Here is an 11,626-nt window from a genome sequence, read left to right on the forward strand (position 1 = left end):
TACTATCCAGATTACCAAGTTTTCAAGGCTGCCTGCCCCCCAGAATCTAAAGGCAGGGCAGTCTTTTGGTAAATGACAGAGGCTTTGGAATTGAATGAGCTGGATTTGATGTCTAAATCCTCCTTTTTCTAGCTGTGTGACTTTGGGCAAGTTCCTTGGGAATAGAAGAGATTCCTGAGTTATAGCAGGCTTTCTCTAACTTCATGGAAGACTGAAATCTAGGCAGGCTCCGACAGATGTTTAAAAGGGTGCAAAAAGCTGCACTCTGACTAGTAATTCAGCGTCTGCAGCTCAGCTCTCTTTCAGTTCAGCAGTTGTTTGCTGCATGTCTACTATGTGTCAGGCATGTGCGGGGGCTGGAAATGCAAAGGTGACCCAATCACACAGTCCTTGCGGGCAAGCGTTTCTCATCCCAGCAGAAGGTGGACTTCGAAAGCATAAAAAGGAGGAGTGTTTTGTGCCAAAGGGAGGGGAAGTGTTAGGGAAGAAGGTATCCAGGAAATAAGTACAAGATGGATGGTGGGGAACTTTCTGGGAAAAGGAACATACCTGTGAAATTGTATTGATTAAGCAGTGTTTCCAGTGAGCAATGTAAGACGCAAGGAGTGCTGGGAAATGGGGCTGGAGAGAGAGGCCAGGGTTCCTGAGTAAGGAAGGCCCAGTGAACAGGGCCCAGGGTGGAGGACCTGCCTGCAGCAGGTGGGGAGCCTTTCAAAGGTGTCCATTGAGACTGGAGTATTCAAATGTGCTTATAGATAGCTTGTTCTGTTGACAGTGTACTGAATGGATATCAAAGAAATGGAGATAGGGAGACCAACTCTGAAGTTATTACTAGTGAGAGAGGATGAGGGATTGAGCCAGGCTGTGGTAATTGGGATGCATAAGAGAGTAGAGAAAAATATTTTTTATGGTCACAAAAATCAATAGTCTCATGATTGTTTTTGCAAAAGGATAACATGACTAGTGACTATAGAATTGTAGAGTGGAAGTGTCCTGAAAGGGTTCCATCTGGAATCCTTTCTACAGTACCATGGGAAGCAGTCATCAGCCTCTGAATGCTTTCATGACGCGGAGCTCACCACTTCGTGAGGTAACCCTGTTGAGTTTTAACTAATAACACTTGATTGCTGTAAGGAAAAACTGCCTGTTGGGAAGTTAAACACCTCCATGTGGAACTCAATGTCAACTTTAGAAGAGAGCGAGATCTGTGAGTGGCTAGTGGGCATGCAGGTCCAAGCTTTAAATACCTGGTAGGTTCTCCCAAGATCTTGGGAGACTGAGTCCTTTCTCTGTGTCTCCATCCAGAAATGGATCATGCATATTATGCATGACCAGAAACACTTGTATGAATAGTCTCTCTAATGAAAGTCCTTACCTGTGGGTGAAGGGAACTGGGAGGACAGAAGACAGGAGTGGGAGCATAACATCTCACCAGCATTTAAAAAATATGTTTTTATGTTTTTGAGCTTGTGCATGTATTACTTATTTAAAAATTAAATAACTATAAAAATAGTTTCCGGATTGCTGCGTAATCCTCAGAATGACTTTGGAAAGGAGGCTTTTCTCTTTTTAATGTAACACTCTAGATATTAAGTTTGCCTGAAACAGCTCCTACTGAGAAAGGCCCTTGAGTGACAGTTCTGAGGCGTCTTGTGAAATTGGAACTTGGAAACGGTAAATGAGTTATCAGTAAAAGCTACCTTAATTGATTAACCTAGGTGGCTGCTACAGGGCTCTACTATAAAAGGGAAAAACTCACTTTTGCTTGGTTGTTGGCTTCCTTGAATTCTGTAGAAGCAATTGCTCTTGGTGGAAGTAGGGAGTGATCACTAGGGAAAAAGAGAAATTGGTTTCAGAGGAGCATTATCTCTTTCATGCAACAAATTAAGAAAGTGTTTGCGAGATCAAGGAGCAAGAGAGAGGCCAGGCACCAGCTAGGAACTATGTTTCACAGTAAAAGTGCATGTAATTTGAAGCCATGTTCTGTAGCTTCTTTGATTACAGTCATAAATCAGCCTGGTTTGCTATTAACTGAAGACAGGTATAGTCCATTGTTAGGAACTTCCCCCCCCCCCCCCATATCATATAATCAATGTCTTCTTCAGGGAAAATCACTGAATATTCTTATGGCATCCCTTTGGTGAACCAAAATTACAGTGTGCATATATACATATATCTAACATAAACTTTTTTTTTTATCACCAGCTCTTTATGTCCTATTGTAAGTCAAGTATTCAGTGGCTCCCATGTTGATTGCAGCTGTGGAGGAAAACATTAGTTTTAACAAAATGATCAAATGTGCATTGCAGGACATTTATCTCCATAATCCAAACATAAAGTGGGATGACATTATTGGACTCGATGCAGCCAAGCAGTTAGTCAAAGAAGCTGTGGTGTATCCTATAAAGGTAAGGATGGGAAGCCTCTTGGGGGGTATTTCTATTCATATCCATTGGACAAGCTGTATGTCATAACACCCATTAGGGAGAGAAGCCCAGGATGTTTTCTGTCCACAAGTTAGCCTTTTGCCTATACTTTGGCAATGCTGGACTACCAAGGTCCATGCCATTCTAGGCAGTTTGAAATGTTACACGAGGTTTCAAGGCAGGTATCTGCTCTAAGTGATAATATTAGATCTAAGACTGAAGCATGTATTACTTGTCAGTTCCTGTAGATTGGTTCAAATTAGTCTGCCTCCCTAAAAATATACCATAGGAGAAATATCTCCTATAGGAGAGGGCCACTTATTTTGTTTTCATAGATCTATATTCCCCAACACACATACACACCCCCATCCTTTGAGGCGTTGCTTTTGACTGGTTGTAAAGACTAGGCAGCTCCTTCCAGGGCACTGGCCAGTGAGCCAGCCTGTTGTGCTCATTGCTTGCTGCTGTCAAGTCATTGTACGGAGTGGCTCACTGAACAGGAAGAAAAAGAAAAAACAAGACTATCTCTGTTTGGTTATAAACATGGTGATGAGAAGGTCAGTGTATGACAGCTTTTGTATAATAGACACACTCTCCAAATGCAGTGCCTTTGAAACAATAATCATTTATCTGTTTGCAGTTTTGTGGGTATGCAGTTTGGAAGGGGCTCAGCTGGGCTGGCCCATCTCTTTTTCAGGTGATATTGGTTGGCCTCACTCACATGTCTGGGGCATCAGCCAGGATGGTTGGAGAAGATGGAGAGGCTGGGAAATCTGGGATAAACGGGACAGCTGAGGCCTTCCACGTGCCTTCAGCAGGCAAGCTGGTGTTCACATGGTGGCAGAGAGTCCCAGACAGAAGCAAGAAAGGGCAGGTCCCAATCCATGCGCATTTCCCATGTCTCTTCTTATATTCTTCATATCAGCTAGTCTTATATTTTCAAGTTTCTTCTTATATTTCCTAATGTCCCATTGGTCAAAATCACAAGGCATAGTCCAGATTCAAGTGGTAGAGAAATATACTTTGCCTATTGGTGGAGGGAGCTGCAAATAATTTTCTGTAATCTCCTGCAGTCATGTTTACAAATTTATTCAATAACTTATTTATTTTTACCACCGAGCCCATGCAGCCCCTGCTTTTTGGATGCTTCTATTCTAATGAGATAAAATCAATACATTTGGATTATGTTCCCTGCCCCCCTTTTATTTCCCGTGTTAAGACTGGTGGGTAAGCAATATACTGGTGCTCAGAATTAGTGAAAGTTTACTCACCATGTCCTCTGAGTGGCTCTAGAACAAGACTTTTGGACAGGCTAGAACATCTCATTGAAGCTCTCTGGATGTGCTATCTCCATGGTATCATAGGCTCTGTATGTGATGACATAGAGATTTTGACATTTCATCAACAAGAAACTAATAGCTAGTTACGATTTTACTATTATCTTTGCTTCTAGTTGTTTTCTACCAACCCTACCCACCCTCTAGATTGTTTGAATTTGAACTATGAGAGAGACTTGCTGAAGTCATGCATGTCCCATTGGAAGCCCGTGTCTCATAATGCCGTCTGCATTGGATGTTCCTAACTTCTACGTGACTTCTATGTCAGGCTTCACCAGTTGTTTTTTTTAAAAAAGATATCCAGTTGTTGTTTTTTAAAATATATTTTTATTGATTTCAGAGAGGAAGGGAGAGGGAGAGAGAGATTGAAACATCAATGATAAGAGAGAATCATCCATCGGCTGCCTCTTGCATGCCCCACACTCGGGATCAAGCCCGCAACCTGGGCATGTGCCCTGGCCAGGAATCCTGGTTCATAGGTTGATGCTCTACCACTGAGCTACACCAGCCAGGCTCACCACAGTTTTGTGCTTTATTCACATACACCTTTATTTGTTGGTTCTAGTGTTTCTCTTAAAGTTCATATCTGATAGGTCTTTATATAGAGCTCAGGGCCGGGGTGAGGTGGGGTGGGGAATGATGTTCTGCATATAAGAAATAACTATTTTAATGGAGAAGGAGAGTACCTACATATACCGTTCTTTTCCTTAAAAAAAGTTGCTCTTTAAAAAGCCCCATATATTAAGCCACACGTTCATATCAAGTGTGAAAGTCAAGTTGGGATATATAAGATAGATACAGAAGCAGCCAGTCTTACTAAATATAAGACCTGACTCTCAGAGTTGGGCTGTGCTCACTCAAGCTTCACCAGCTTGCCTGTGCTAGGGTGTGACTGACATACAGATACCAAACCTCACCTCTGTTCCTTGTTCCCATAGTACCCACAGCTGTTTACAGGAATTCTCTCCCCCTGGAAAGGACTGCTGCTCTATGGCCCTCCAGGTAACGAATATTTCTGGTTTGGTCTTGGTACTAAGTGTGCATGCAGAGGATGAACGGACTCATCTGTCCTTACATCAGGATGTCAGAATGGGGCAAATGAGAGCTGAGGAACCGCTCTCCTTTTTTATTTTGCTTGTGACACTGACTTCTGTCTGTAAGCAGAGAAAGGAAGCTCAAATGCCAATCAGACTTTCTCCACTGTGTCTCTAGGGACAGGAAAGACTTTACTGGCCAAAGCTGTGGCCACGGAATGTAAAACAACCTTCTTTAACATTTCTGCATCTACCATTGTCAGCAAATGGAGAGGAGATTCAGAAAAACTTGTTCGGGTAGGAATTCTTTTTTTTAAATGTATAATTGACATGCAATATCAGATCCAGGTGTACATTATAGTGATTCAATATGTATACATATTATGAAATGATTGCCACAATAAGTCTAGTTGCCACTTATCACCATACAAGTTATTACGATATTATTGACTATATTCCCTATGCTGTCTAGCACATCCCCATGACTTATTTTACAACTAGAAGTCTGTACCTCTTAATCCCCTTCACCTATTTCACCGGCCCCAACCCCTTCCCTCTCTGGTAACCAGTTGTTTGTTTCTTAGATACAGGAATTCTTGATTTTGTTAGAATAAGTTCCAGCAAAACACAGTGGTACAAAATGATGTTACAGTTCACTTGTTTTTAAGTGATTTATGTTAGAATTTATCCAGGATCTTGATTACCCAAAACCCAGGATGTGGACTATCATGTGTGCCCCATCAGCAAAATATGATCTCCCTTCCTTTGGGAATTTGACCAATAGCCCTTTTGTGACTCATGCAACTTAGGAATGGAAACTGAAAAAATTGTCAGTGAAGTGGCCTATTTTTTTCCTTCATTCAAGAAGCATTTATTATTAAGCATGTGTAGTTTATCCAGTTAACATTTATTGAGAGGCTACTACTATATTCTGGTTCCTAAACTAGGTACTCAAAGGAAGACTCAAGAAATGTAAAACTTAATTATTCATTCAGATGCTCTGAGCAACATTCCTCCATAGTGCTAATAGCTTATAGGTTTTACGTTTTTTCTTTCCTTAAGAGATTGCTTCTATCTTTACAATATCTCATTCATAGTCAATGGCATATTTTATATTATAAAATTTTACCTTTTGAGAATACCTGTTCATGATTTATGCCTCAATGTAAGGTGGGTCTCTCTCAGAAGTCCTGTTAAACTATTGCACTTTGTAGAATGACTGATAAGTAATTAATACTAAATGAATGTAAATATTATATATTTTCTGATAAGAAATTACTCTAAAATAGTATGCTTAAATTCTGTTTTCTTGGATGGATTATTTTCATAATATTCTGGCTTAATTGGAAGGCATAATAGAATTTTTTTTATATATTTTTTTTATATTTTATTGATTTTATACAGAGAGGAAGGGAGAGAGATAGAGAGTTAGAAACATTGATGGGAGAGAAACATTGATCAGCCGCCTCCTGCACATCTCCTACTGGGGATGTGCCCGCAACCCAGGTACATGCCCTTGACCGGAATCGAACCTGGGACCTTTCAGTCCGCAGGCCGAAGCTCTATCCACTGAGCCAAACCGGTTTCGGCAAATATTATTAAAGGATTGATTTACCAAAAGTAACCTATTATTTACTACTTTGATATAGTTTTCAAATTGGTCCAAATGTGTATGTTTTCATAAATTATCTATCACCCATTCAAGATTATAATACATGGAAATATATGTTGACATCTATTTCTTTGTTCTTCATCTTGAATCTAACTTACCATATCCAAAGATGGGGCTTGAAGTTGGCTTGTCCTTAATCTATGGTTCTGTGTGATTCTAGTTAGCTGGATTTTAATAAGTTGAAATCTGACTAATTAGAAGCCTCATCAACCAGAAGACTTTTTTTAAAAGTTCCATTTTTATGTGCTGAGGAACAACAAAACTCTTACAAAATGCCTATAGAATCAGTTTAGCTTTATCTCCTGTCCTGAAAAGTGTTGTTTAGAACTATGAGCACCAGACACCGCAAGATGCTCGAAGGAAGAATACATTATATTCTCTGGACAGGACTTAGTTAGACAGAAGAGTAAATTCAGCTATTTTATGAATATTCTCAACAAAGATGAAAACTACATGGATTTTATTGTTTAGTGTTAATAGGCAGAAAAGTCATTTAGCCAGAACTCTTCCTTCCGTGTGAGCATTCTTTTAAACTAAAAATTTCCTCTGCTTCAGTATTATTTTGTTAGTTTTCTAAGAGTGAGGAAATGACTTCTCACCTTACTTTACAATACATTTAAAAAGTAACTAATCTTTTTGGAAAAAATGTACAAAAGGGTATATAGAGCCCTAAACCCAGAGGCAACTTACTGCTACAACATATACGTCTATACCCTTCTATACCTTGCAGGATTTTTTTCACTTGGATGTTGTTACACACTGTTATAAGCAGAGCATATTCTTTTATATATCTGAATGGTATTTCATTGCATAGATGTGTCCTAAAACATATTAAATCAGTCTTTTCTTGATGGACATTTAGGTTGTTTCCAAGTCACTTGCTATTATGAACAAAGCTACAGTGGGCAGTCCTTTCATACACATGACTTTGCATATGTAGTCACGTAGAGCAATTTATTTGAAGTAGAATTGCTGGGCCAGAGGGAATGAAGATCACTGATTGCCCTACTCCCTGCCAACAGGGTTGCACCAGCTTACACTCCCACCAATGGTGAGTGTGTTTGCTCTTCCACACCCTGGCCAACACTGTGAAGTACCCAATTTTGAAATCTTTGCCAATCTGATAGTGAAAGTAATATTTCAGTGCTCAAATATGCATTTCTTCCATTCTAAATGAATTTGAGCATCTTTTTATAAGTTTCGAAGAATTTGTGTGTCTTTTTCTCTGCGAAATGCATTTTTATTTTGGATATTAAAAAAATATTTCAAGAGGAAAACAGATCACCTCTGCTAACCTTGAAGGATCTCGCCTACTATCCTTTCAGAAGCTACTTTATTTTCTGAGCTCTTGAGGAGATCTTCACCTGAAGAATCTTGGCCATGCTGTCAAATTCCTTACTATGAAGCTTTCAGATGAAGATGGCCCTTCAGGACCTTTCCCCTAAATCAAAGAAGCATTCCTACCATTCACTTCTCTTTCTATTCCAATTAGGAGTTATTTATAGGGAACCCTTGGGTTATGTTGCTCCCGCCCCTCCTAATGTTCATGCCTCTTAGGAGTTGATGCTATTGAGTAGTTGAGTGGTCTCTTTAGCAAATGCACACACCTGTTGGTGCTTACATCTTTTAACACCCCTCCCCCCCAATTTTATGATTTAACTTCCTCCCAGTACTTTTGAAAATTTTAGCCTAATGCTTTCAGAGCATTTACCCAGGATTCTGTATATTCTCTGGCAGTGGAAAGGGCAGTGGCGTGGTCTATATGGAAACAGAGGCTCCAGATGTGGTTCTCCTTCTACTTGGATGTTTGGTCTCATCTTGCCCCTTGGTCTCTCTGCACCCCAGGGAGCTCCTTAAAAACATGTATGGTTCTAATAAAGAGTTCTAATATTCAACTTTTCATTGGGAAGATTGCTGCCATTGTGACAAGGAGAACAAGTTTCTTGCTTCTAGTAAGGTGGTCTCTATATGTGTAAAGGCATGTGTGAGGAGTGTCCTGGCATTGCTGCTCTTCTCTCAGTTCATTAGGCTGAGCCTGTTGTCGTGGTCAAATGAAATAGGATTCTGTAAAGGAAAATACTTGAGCATGAGCATGAACACACCATGCACGCGAGCAGTTTTCCATTCAGTGCTGGGGAGACCTGTAAGGGATGATCTGCTACTACTCATGAAAACCACAACCTGGCTTTTTCTGAGTCCTTCCCTCCTTATTCGTTCTGTGATGCTTTGCTAGTGCTAAGTGACATGGAGAATAAATCCCCTCTGCCAGTTAAAGAACCTTTGTTTTTTTTCCAAATCTCTATCGCTTTCTCTGATCAGCCAGTGAAGAATTATATGTGGTGCTCAAGAGATCAGTTTCGGGGTTGAAAAAAAGGTTTCATTTTTTTATACTCTTTTCATCACCATCACATCTCTCTTTAGAGCTCTTTATTTTGTTTTTATATGGCTGTTCTTTTGCTGCTTGCTTTCCTGTTCTTTCTCAGCCTATAACATTTTATTCTGGAATGGAACATTTTATTCAACTGGGAGTTGCCTTCAAGTACTGGAGCCTACCAAGCAGCAGTGTTGGGTGGTATGGGAACCATGTGGAGTAACTTGGGGAGCAGAGAGGGGCAAAATTCCTGTCTTTTTTACCCATGACTGGAACTCTAGCCTTTCCCAGCAATTCTTCCTCCTGAGAATAGCTCTCTCATTGTCCCTAAAGGATTAGGGACAATCATCAAATGATTTTACATACTCCATGGCTCTTGTGTCCCAATGAAACATGTCATTGACAGGAGTTCTCAGGGATTGGCTAATGGACTGAAAGATCAGGAATTGAGTTTTATCTTAAGCTCCTCTACTTATGATTAGTAACCTTGAGATAACCACGTAATCTCTCTGGATCTAATTTTATCAAGTGACAAATGGAAATAATTGGACCATTCAACCCTATAGGATATTCTAGGGAAAAATGACTGTAATGATTAAAAGTTGTTAGTGAAATAACAGAGTGCAGCATAGATGGTTAATAGTATAGTCATTCTAAGCTTTTGCTCTTTGGGAGCACCTGAGAACTTTAAATATATGGGTTTGAACATGTGGTTGCTTTTCTCCCACCCAGGTGTTATTTGAACTTGCTCGCTACCATGCCCCCTCCACCATCTTCCTGGACGAGCTGGAGTCGGTGATGAGTCAGAGAGGCACGGCTCCCGGGTAACAGACAGGGTTTTTTGGTCATCACTTCTCCCCTCTTGTAAGTGTGTTTGATGGTCGGAAGCCCATCGACATTTACCAGCAGAATGAGCCTATTAATAAGCCCACAAATTTTCTGCAGACACACGGAAAGGTCTTTAAATTAGGTCCTGTTAACTGAATAGCTGATTGAAGTAGTTTTTATAACCGGAGGAAATGTCATCCTCCCTCCCCCCTTCCCCACAGAGTGGTTTTCAGGCCTGAAGATCACCCAGTCCCACAGTCCCAGCTGCCGTAACATAATAGTCCTGCTGGCTTAAAATAGCCGCCCGTGACCGCCTCCTCTGGAGCCAGAGCGGCTGCCTGTGGGGAACAGGGCTGCAAAGAGCCAAGTCCCGAGAGGGGCAGGCCTGGACGAGATGCGCGAAGCCGGGGAAGCCACCATTTCTCTGTGACATCAGGATGTGGCTCCGCATGTCCTAACTTACACATGTCACATACGTTATCTCTAAAGATTAAGTGTCTGCTAATGTCCCCAGCAGGAAAGACTGTTCATTTCTAGTTCACTTCTCAGACTATAATGAGCTGTGTATGTGTGTTTTAAGAATGCCTTTCTGTCTTGATCAGAAGTATTTTTCTCTGAGACTTTTTACTAAATTTGGCTCATTTGGCTTGAAAAGAAACAGGTCTCCGGGAAATCTCAACATGACTGCATTCATCAATGGCCTCTGCTAGTAGCGGCCTATCATCAAGGCAGAACTAATATTAATAAAGAACAAATAATTAGCTTGTTGGAAATACAGCTAGACTATAATTTATGAAATTTTACTCATGAAAACCATTTTCCCACTAAGGTCCATGGGACTCTTACCATTGATTGAAAGGGGATGATTCCATGGTGTAGAGGGTGCTGTCAGCCCCAGGCCAGGGTGCTTGGCCTCTCTATACAGGACCTGATGGGAACAGACTACCACACAGTGCGGGCTGGGAACCCAGCAGACCTCCTAGCAGTCATCCCCTCTGCAAAGGCCCCAGCCTGCCTGGTCTGCCTCACCCCAGTGACCTGTGCACTCACTCCATCCCTGGGTCCCCACAGAGTTGATGAGCTAATCTGGAAACTCTTCATCTACTGTCCTGCGTGTGCTCTAGGTTTGTACTGAACGTCTGTTTCCTTGTCTGGAACTTAATCTCTAAACTAGAATCTTCAAATAGTCAGGGAATCAGTGTAGGTGCTTGGAAGCCTGCTTGGGTCCTAGTATGTTAAAAGAATAATAATTAGGGGAAAATGCTGACTATATATGTAACTATATTGTGGATGGTCTTCTGTCCTAGGAAAAGGTAGGTAGATAGTGAGGGTCACAGTTCGTTAAAAGCCACATACCTGGTTTGGGGTGCCCCAAGGTTCATGCAGAGATGAGAAGTTGAATGTCATGTTCAGGACGGCATTTTTGTCCTTTATGCCCATCTACTCAAGTGCAGAGGAAGGAGAGCCTGCCAGGTATGGTCAGTATTCACTAGAGCCCATCTGGATGTTCAGATCCTGTGGTGAGCTCTCTGTTGGTGGGAAGGCCATTGGCAGTGGTGATGGGAGCCTGGAGGATGAATTTTCACAGACGACTGCCTCCCATGTCATTATCTTGCCTCTTATTAAAAGTGAGTGAAACAGATTTAGACAAAAATAGTTGATCTCTCTTTTTGGACAGTTTATATCCATAAATTATGCGAAAAAAATGAGAAAGTTCTTTTATGCCAGCTATATAAAGGGAAAAGATTATTCTCAATTATGCCATTTATAAAAGGGTAAATATAGCACGGCAGGTGGACAGAGCTGGATTCAATCTACCAGAGGCACTGTCTGCCCTTCTGTCATTTTCTAGTTCGCTGCCAACTTTTGGTTTTCTTTTCACGATCATCATTATGTTCACTTACGTCCTCTCTATTACTGTCTTTGGGAAAATACTACCAAATGGCTTGTTTCCTTCA

At 41.0% G+C, this 11,626-nt stretch overlaps 1 protein-coding gene and 1 long non-coding RNA gene across 2 annotated transcripts in view; one reads left to right on the forward strand and one right to left on the reverse strand.

Moving 5' to 3' along the window:
- KATNAL2 (katanin catalytic subunit A1 like 2) overlaps positions 1-11,626 on the forward strand; it is a 145,250-nt gene that overhangs the window by 121,441 nt on the left and 12,183 nt on the right. The window contains exons 9-12 of the mRNA XM_059707234.1: positions 2,310-2,408; positions 4,702-4,765; positions 4,976-5,094; positions 9,573-9,664. Of these exons, the coding sequence (XP_059563217.1) occupies positions 2,310-2,408; positions 4,702-4,765; positions 4,976-5,094; positions 9,573-9,664 (374 nt within the window). The remainder of the gene's footprint in view (positions 1-2,309; positions 2,409-4,701; positions 4,766-4,975; positions 5,095-9,572; positions 9,665-11,626) is intronic.
- LOC132239998 (uncharacterized) lies at positions 1,758-11,074 on the reverse strand. The gene is made up of 4 exons (XR_009454205.1): positions 11,025-11,074; positions 8,181-8,533; positions 3,698-3,793; positions 1,758-1,829 (listed from the first exon to the last, which is right to left on the reverse strand). It is a non-coding gene; the product is annotated as an uncharacterized LOC132239998 (long non-coding RNA).

This window comes from Myotis daubentonii, chromosome 8, assembly GCF_963259705.1.
Source record: "Myotis daubentonii chromosome 8, mMyoDau2.1, whole genome shotgun sequence".
NCBI classification, from domain to species: Eukaryota; Metazoa; Chordata; class Mammalia; order Chiroptera; family Vespertilionidae; genus Myotis; species Myotis daubentonii.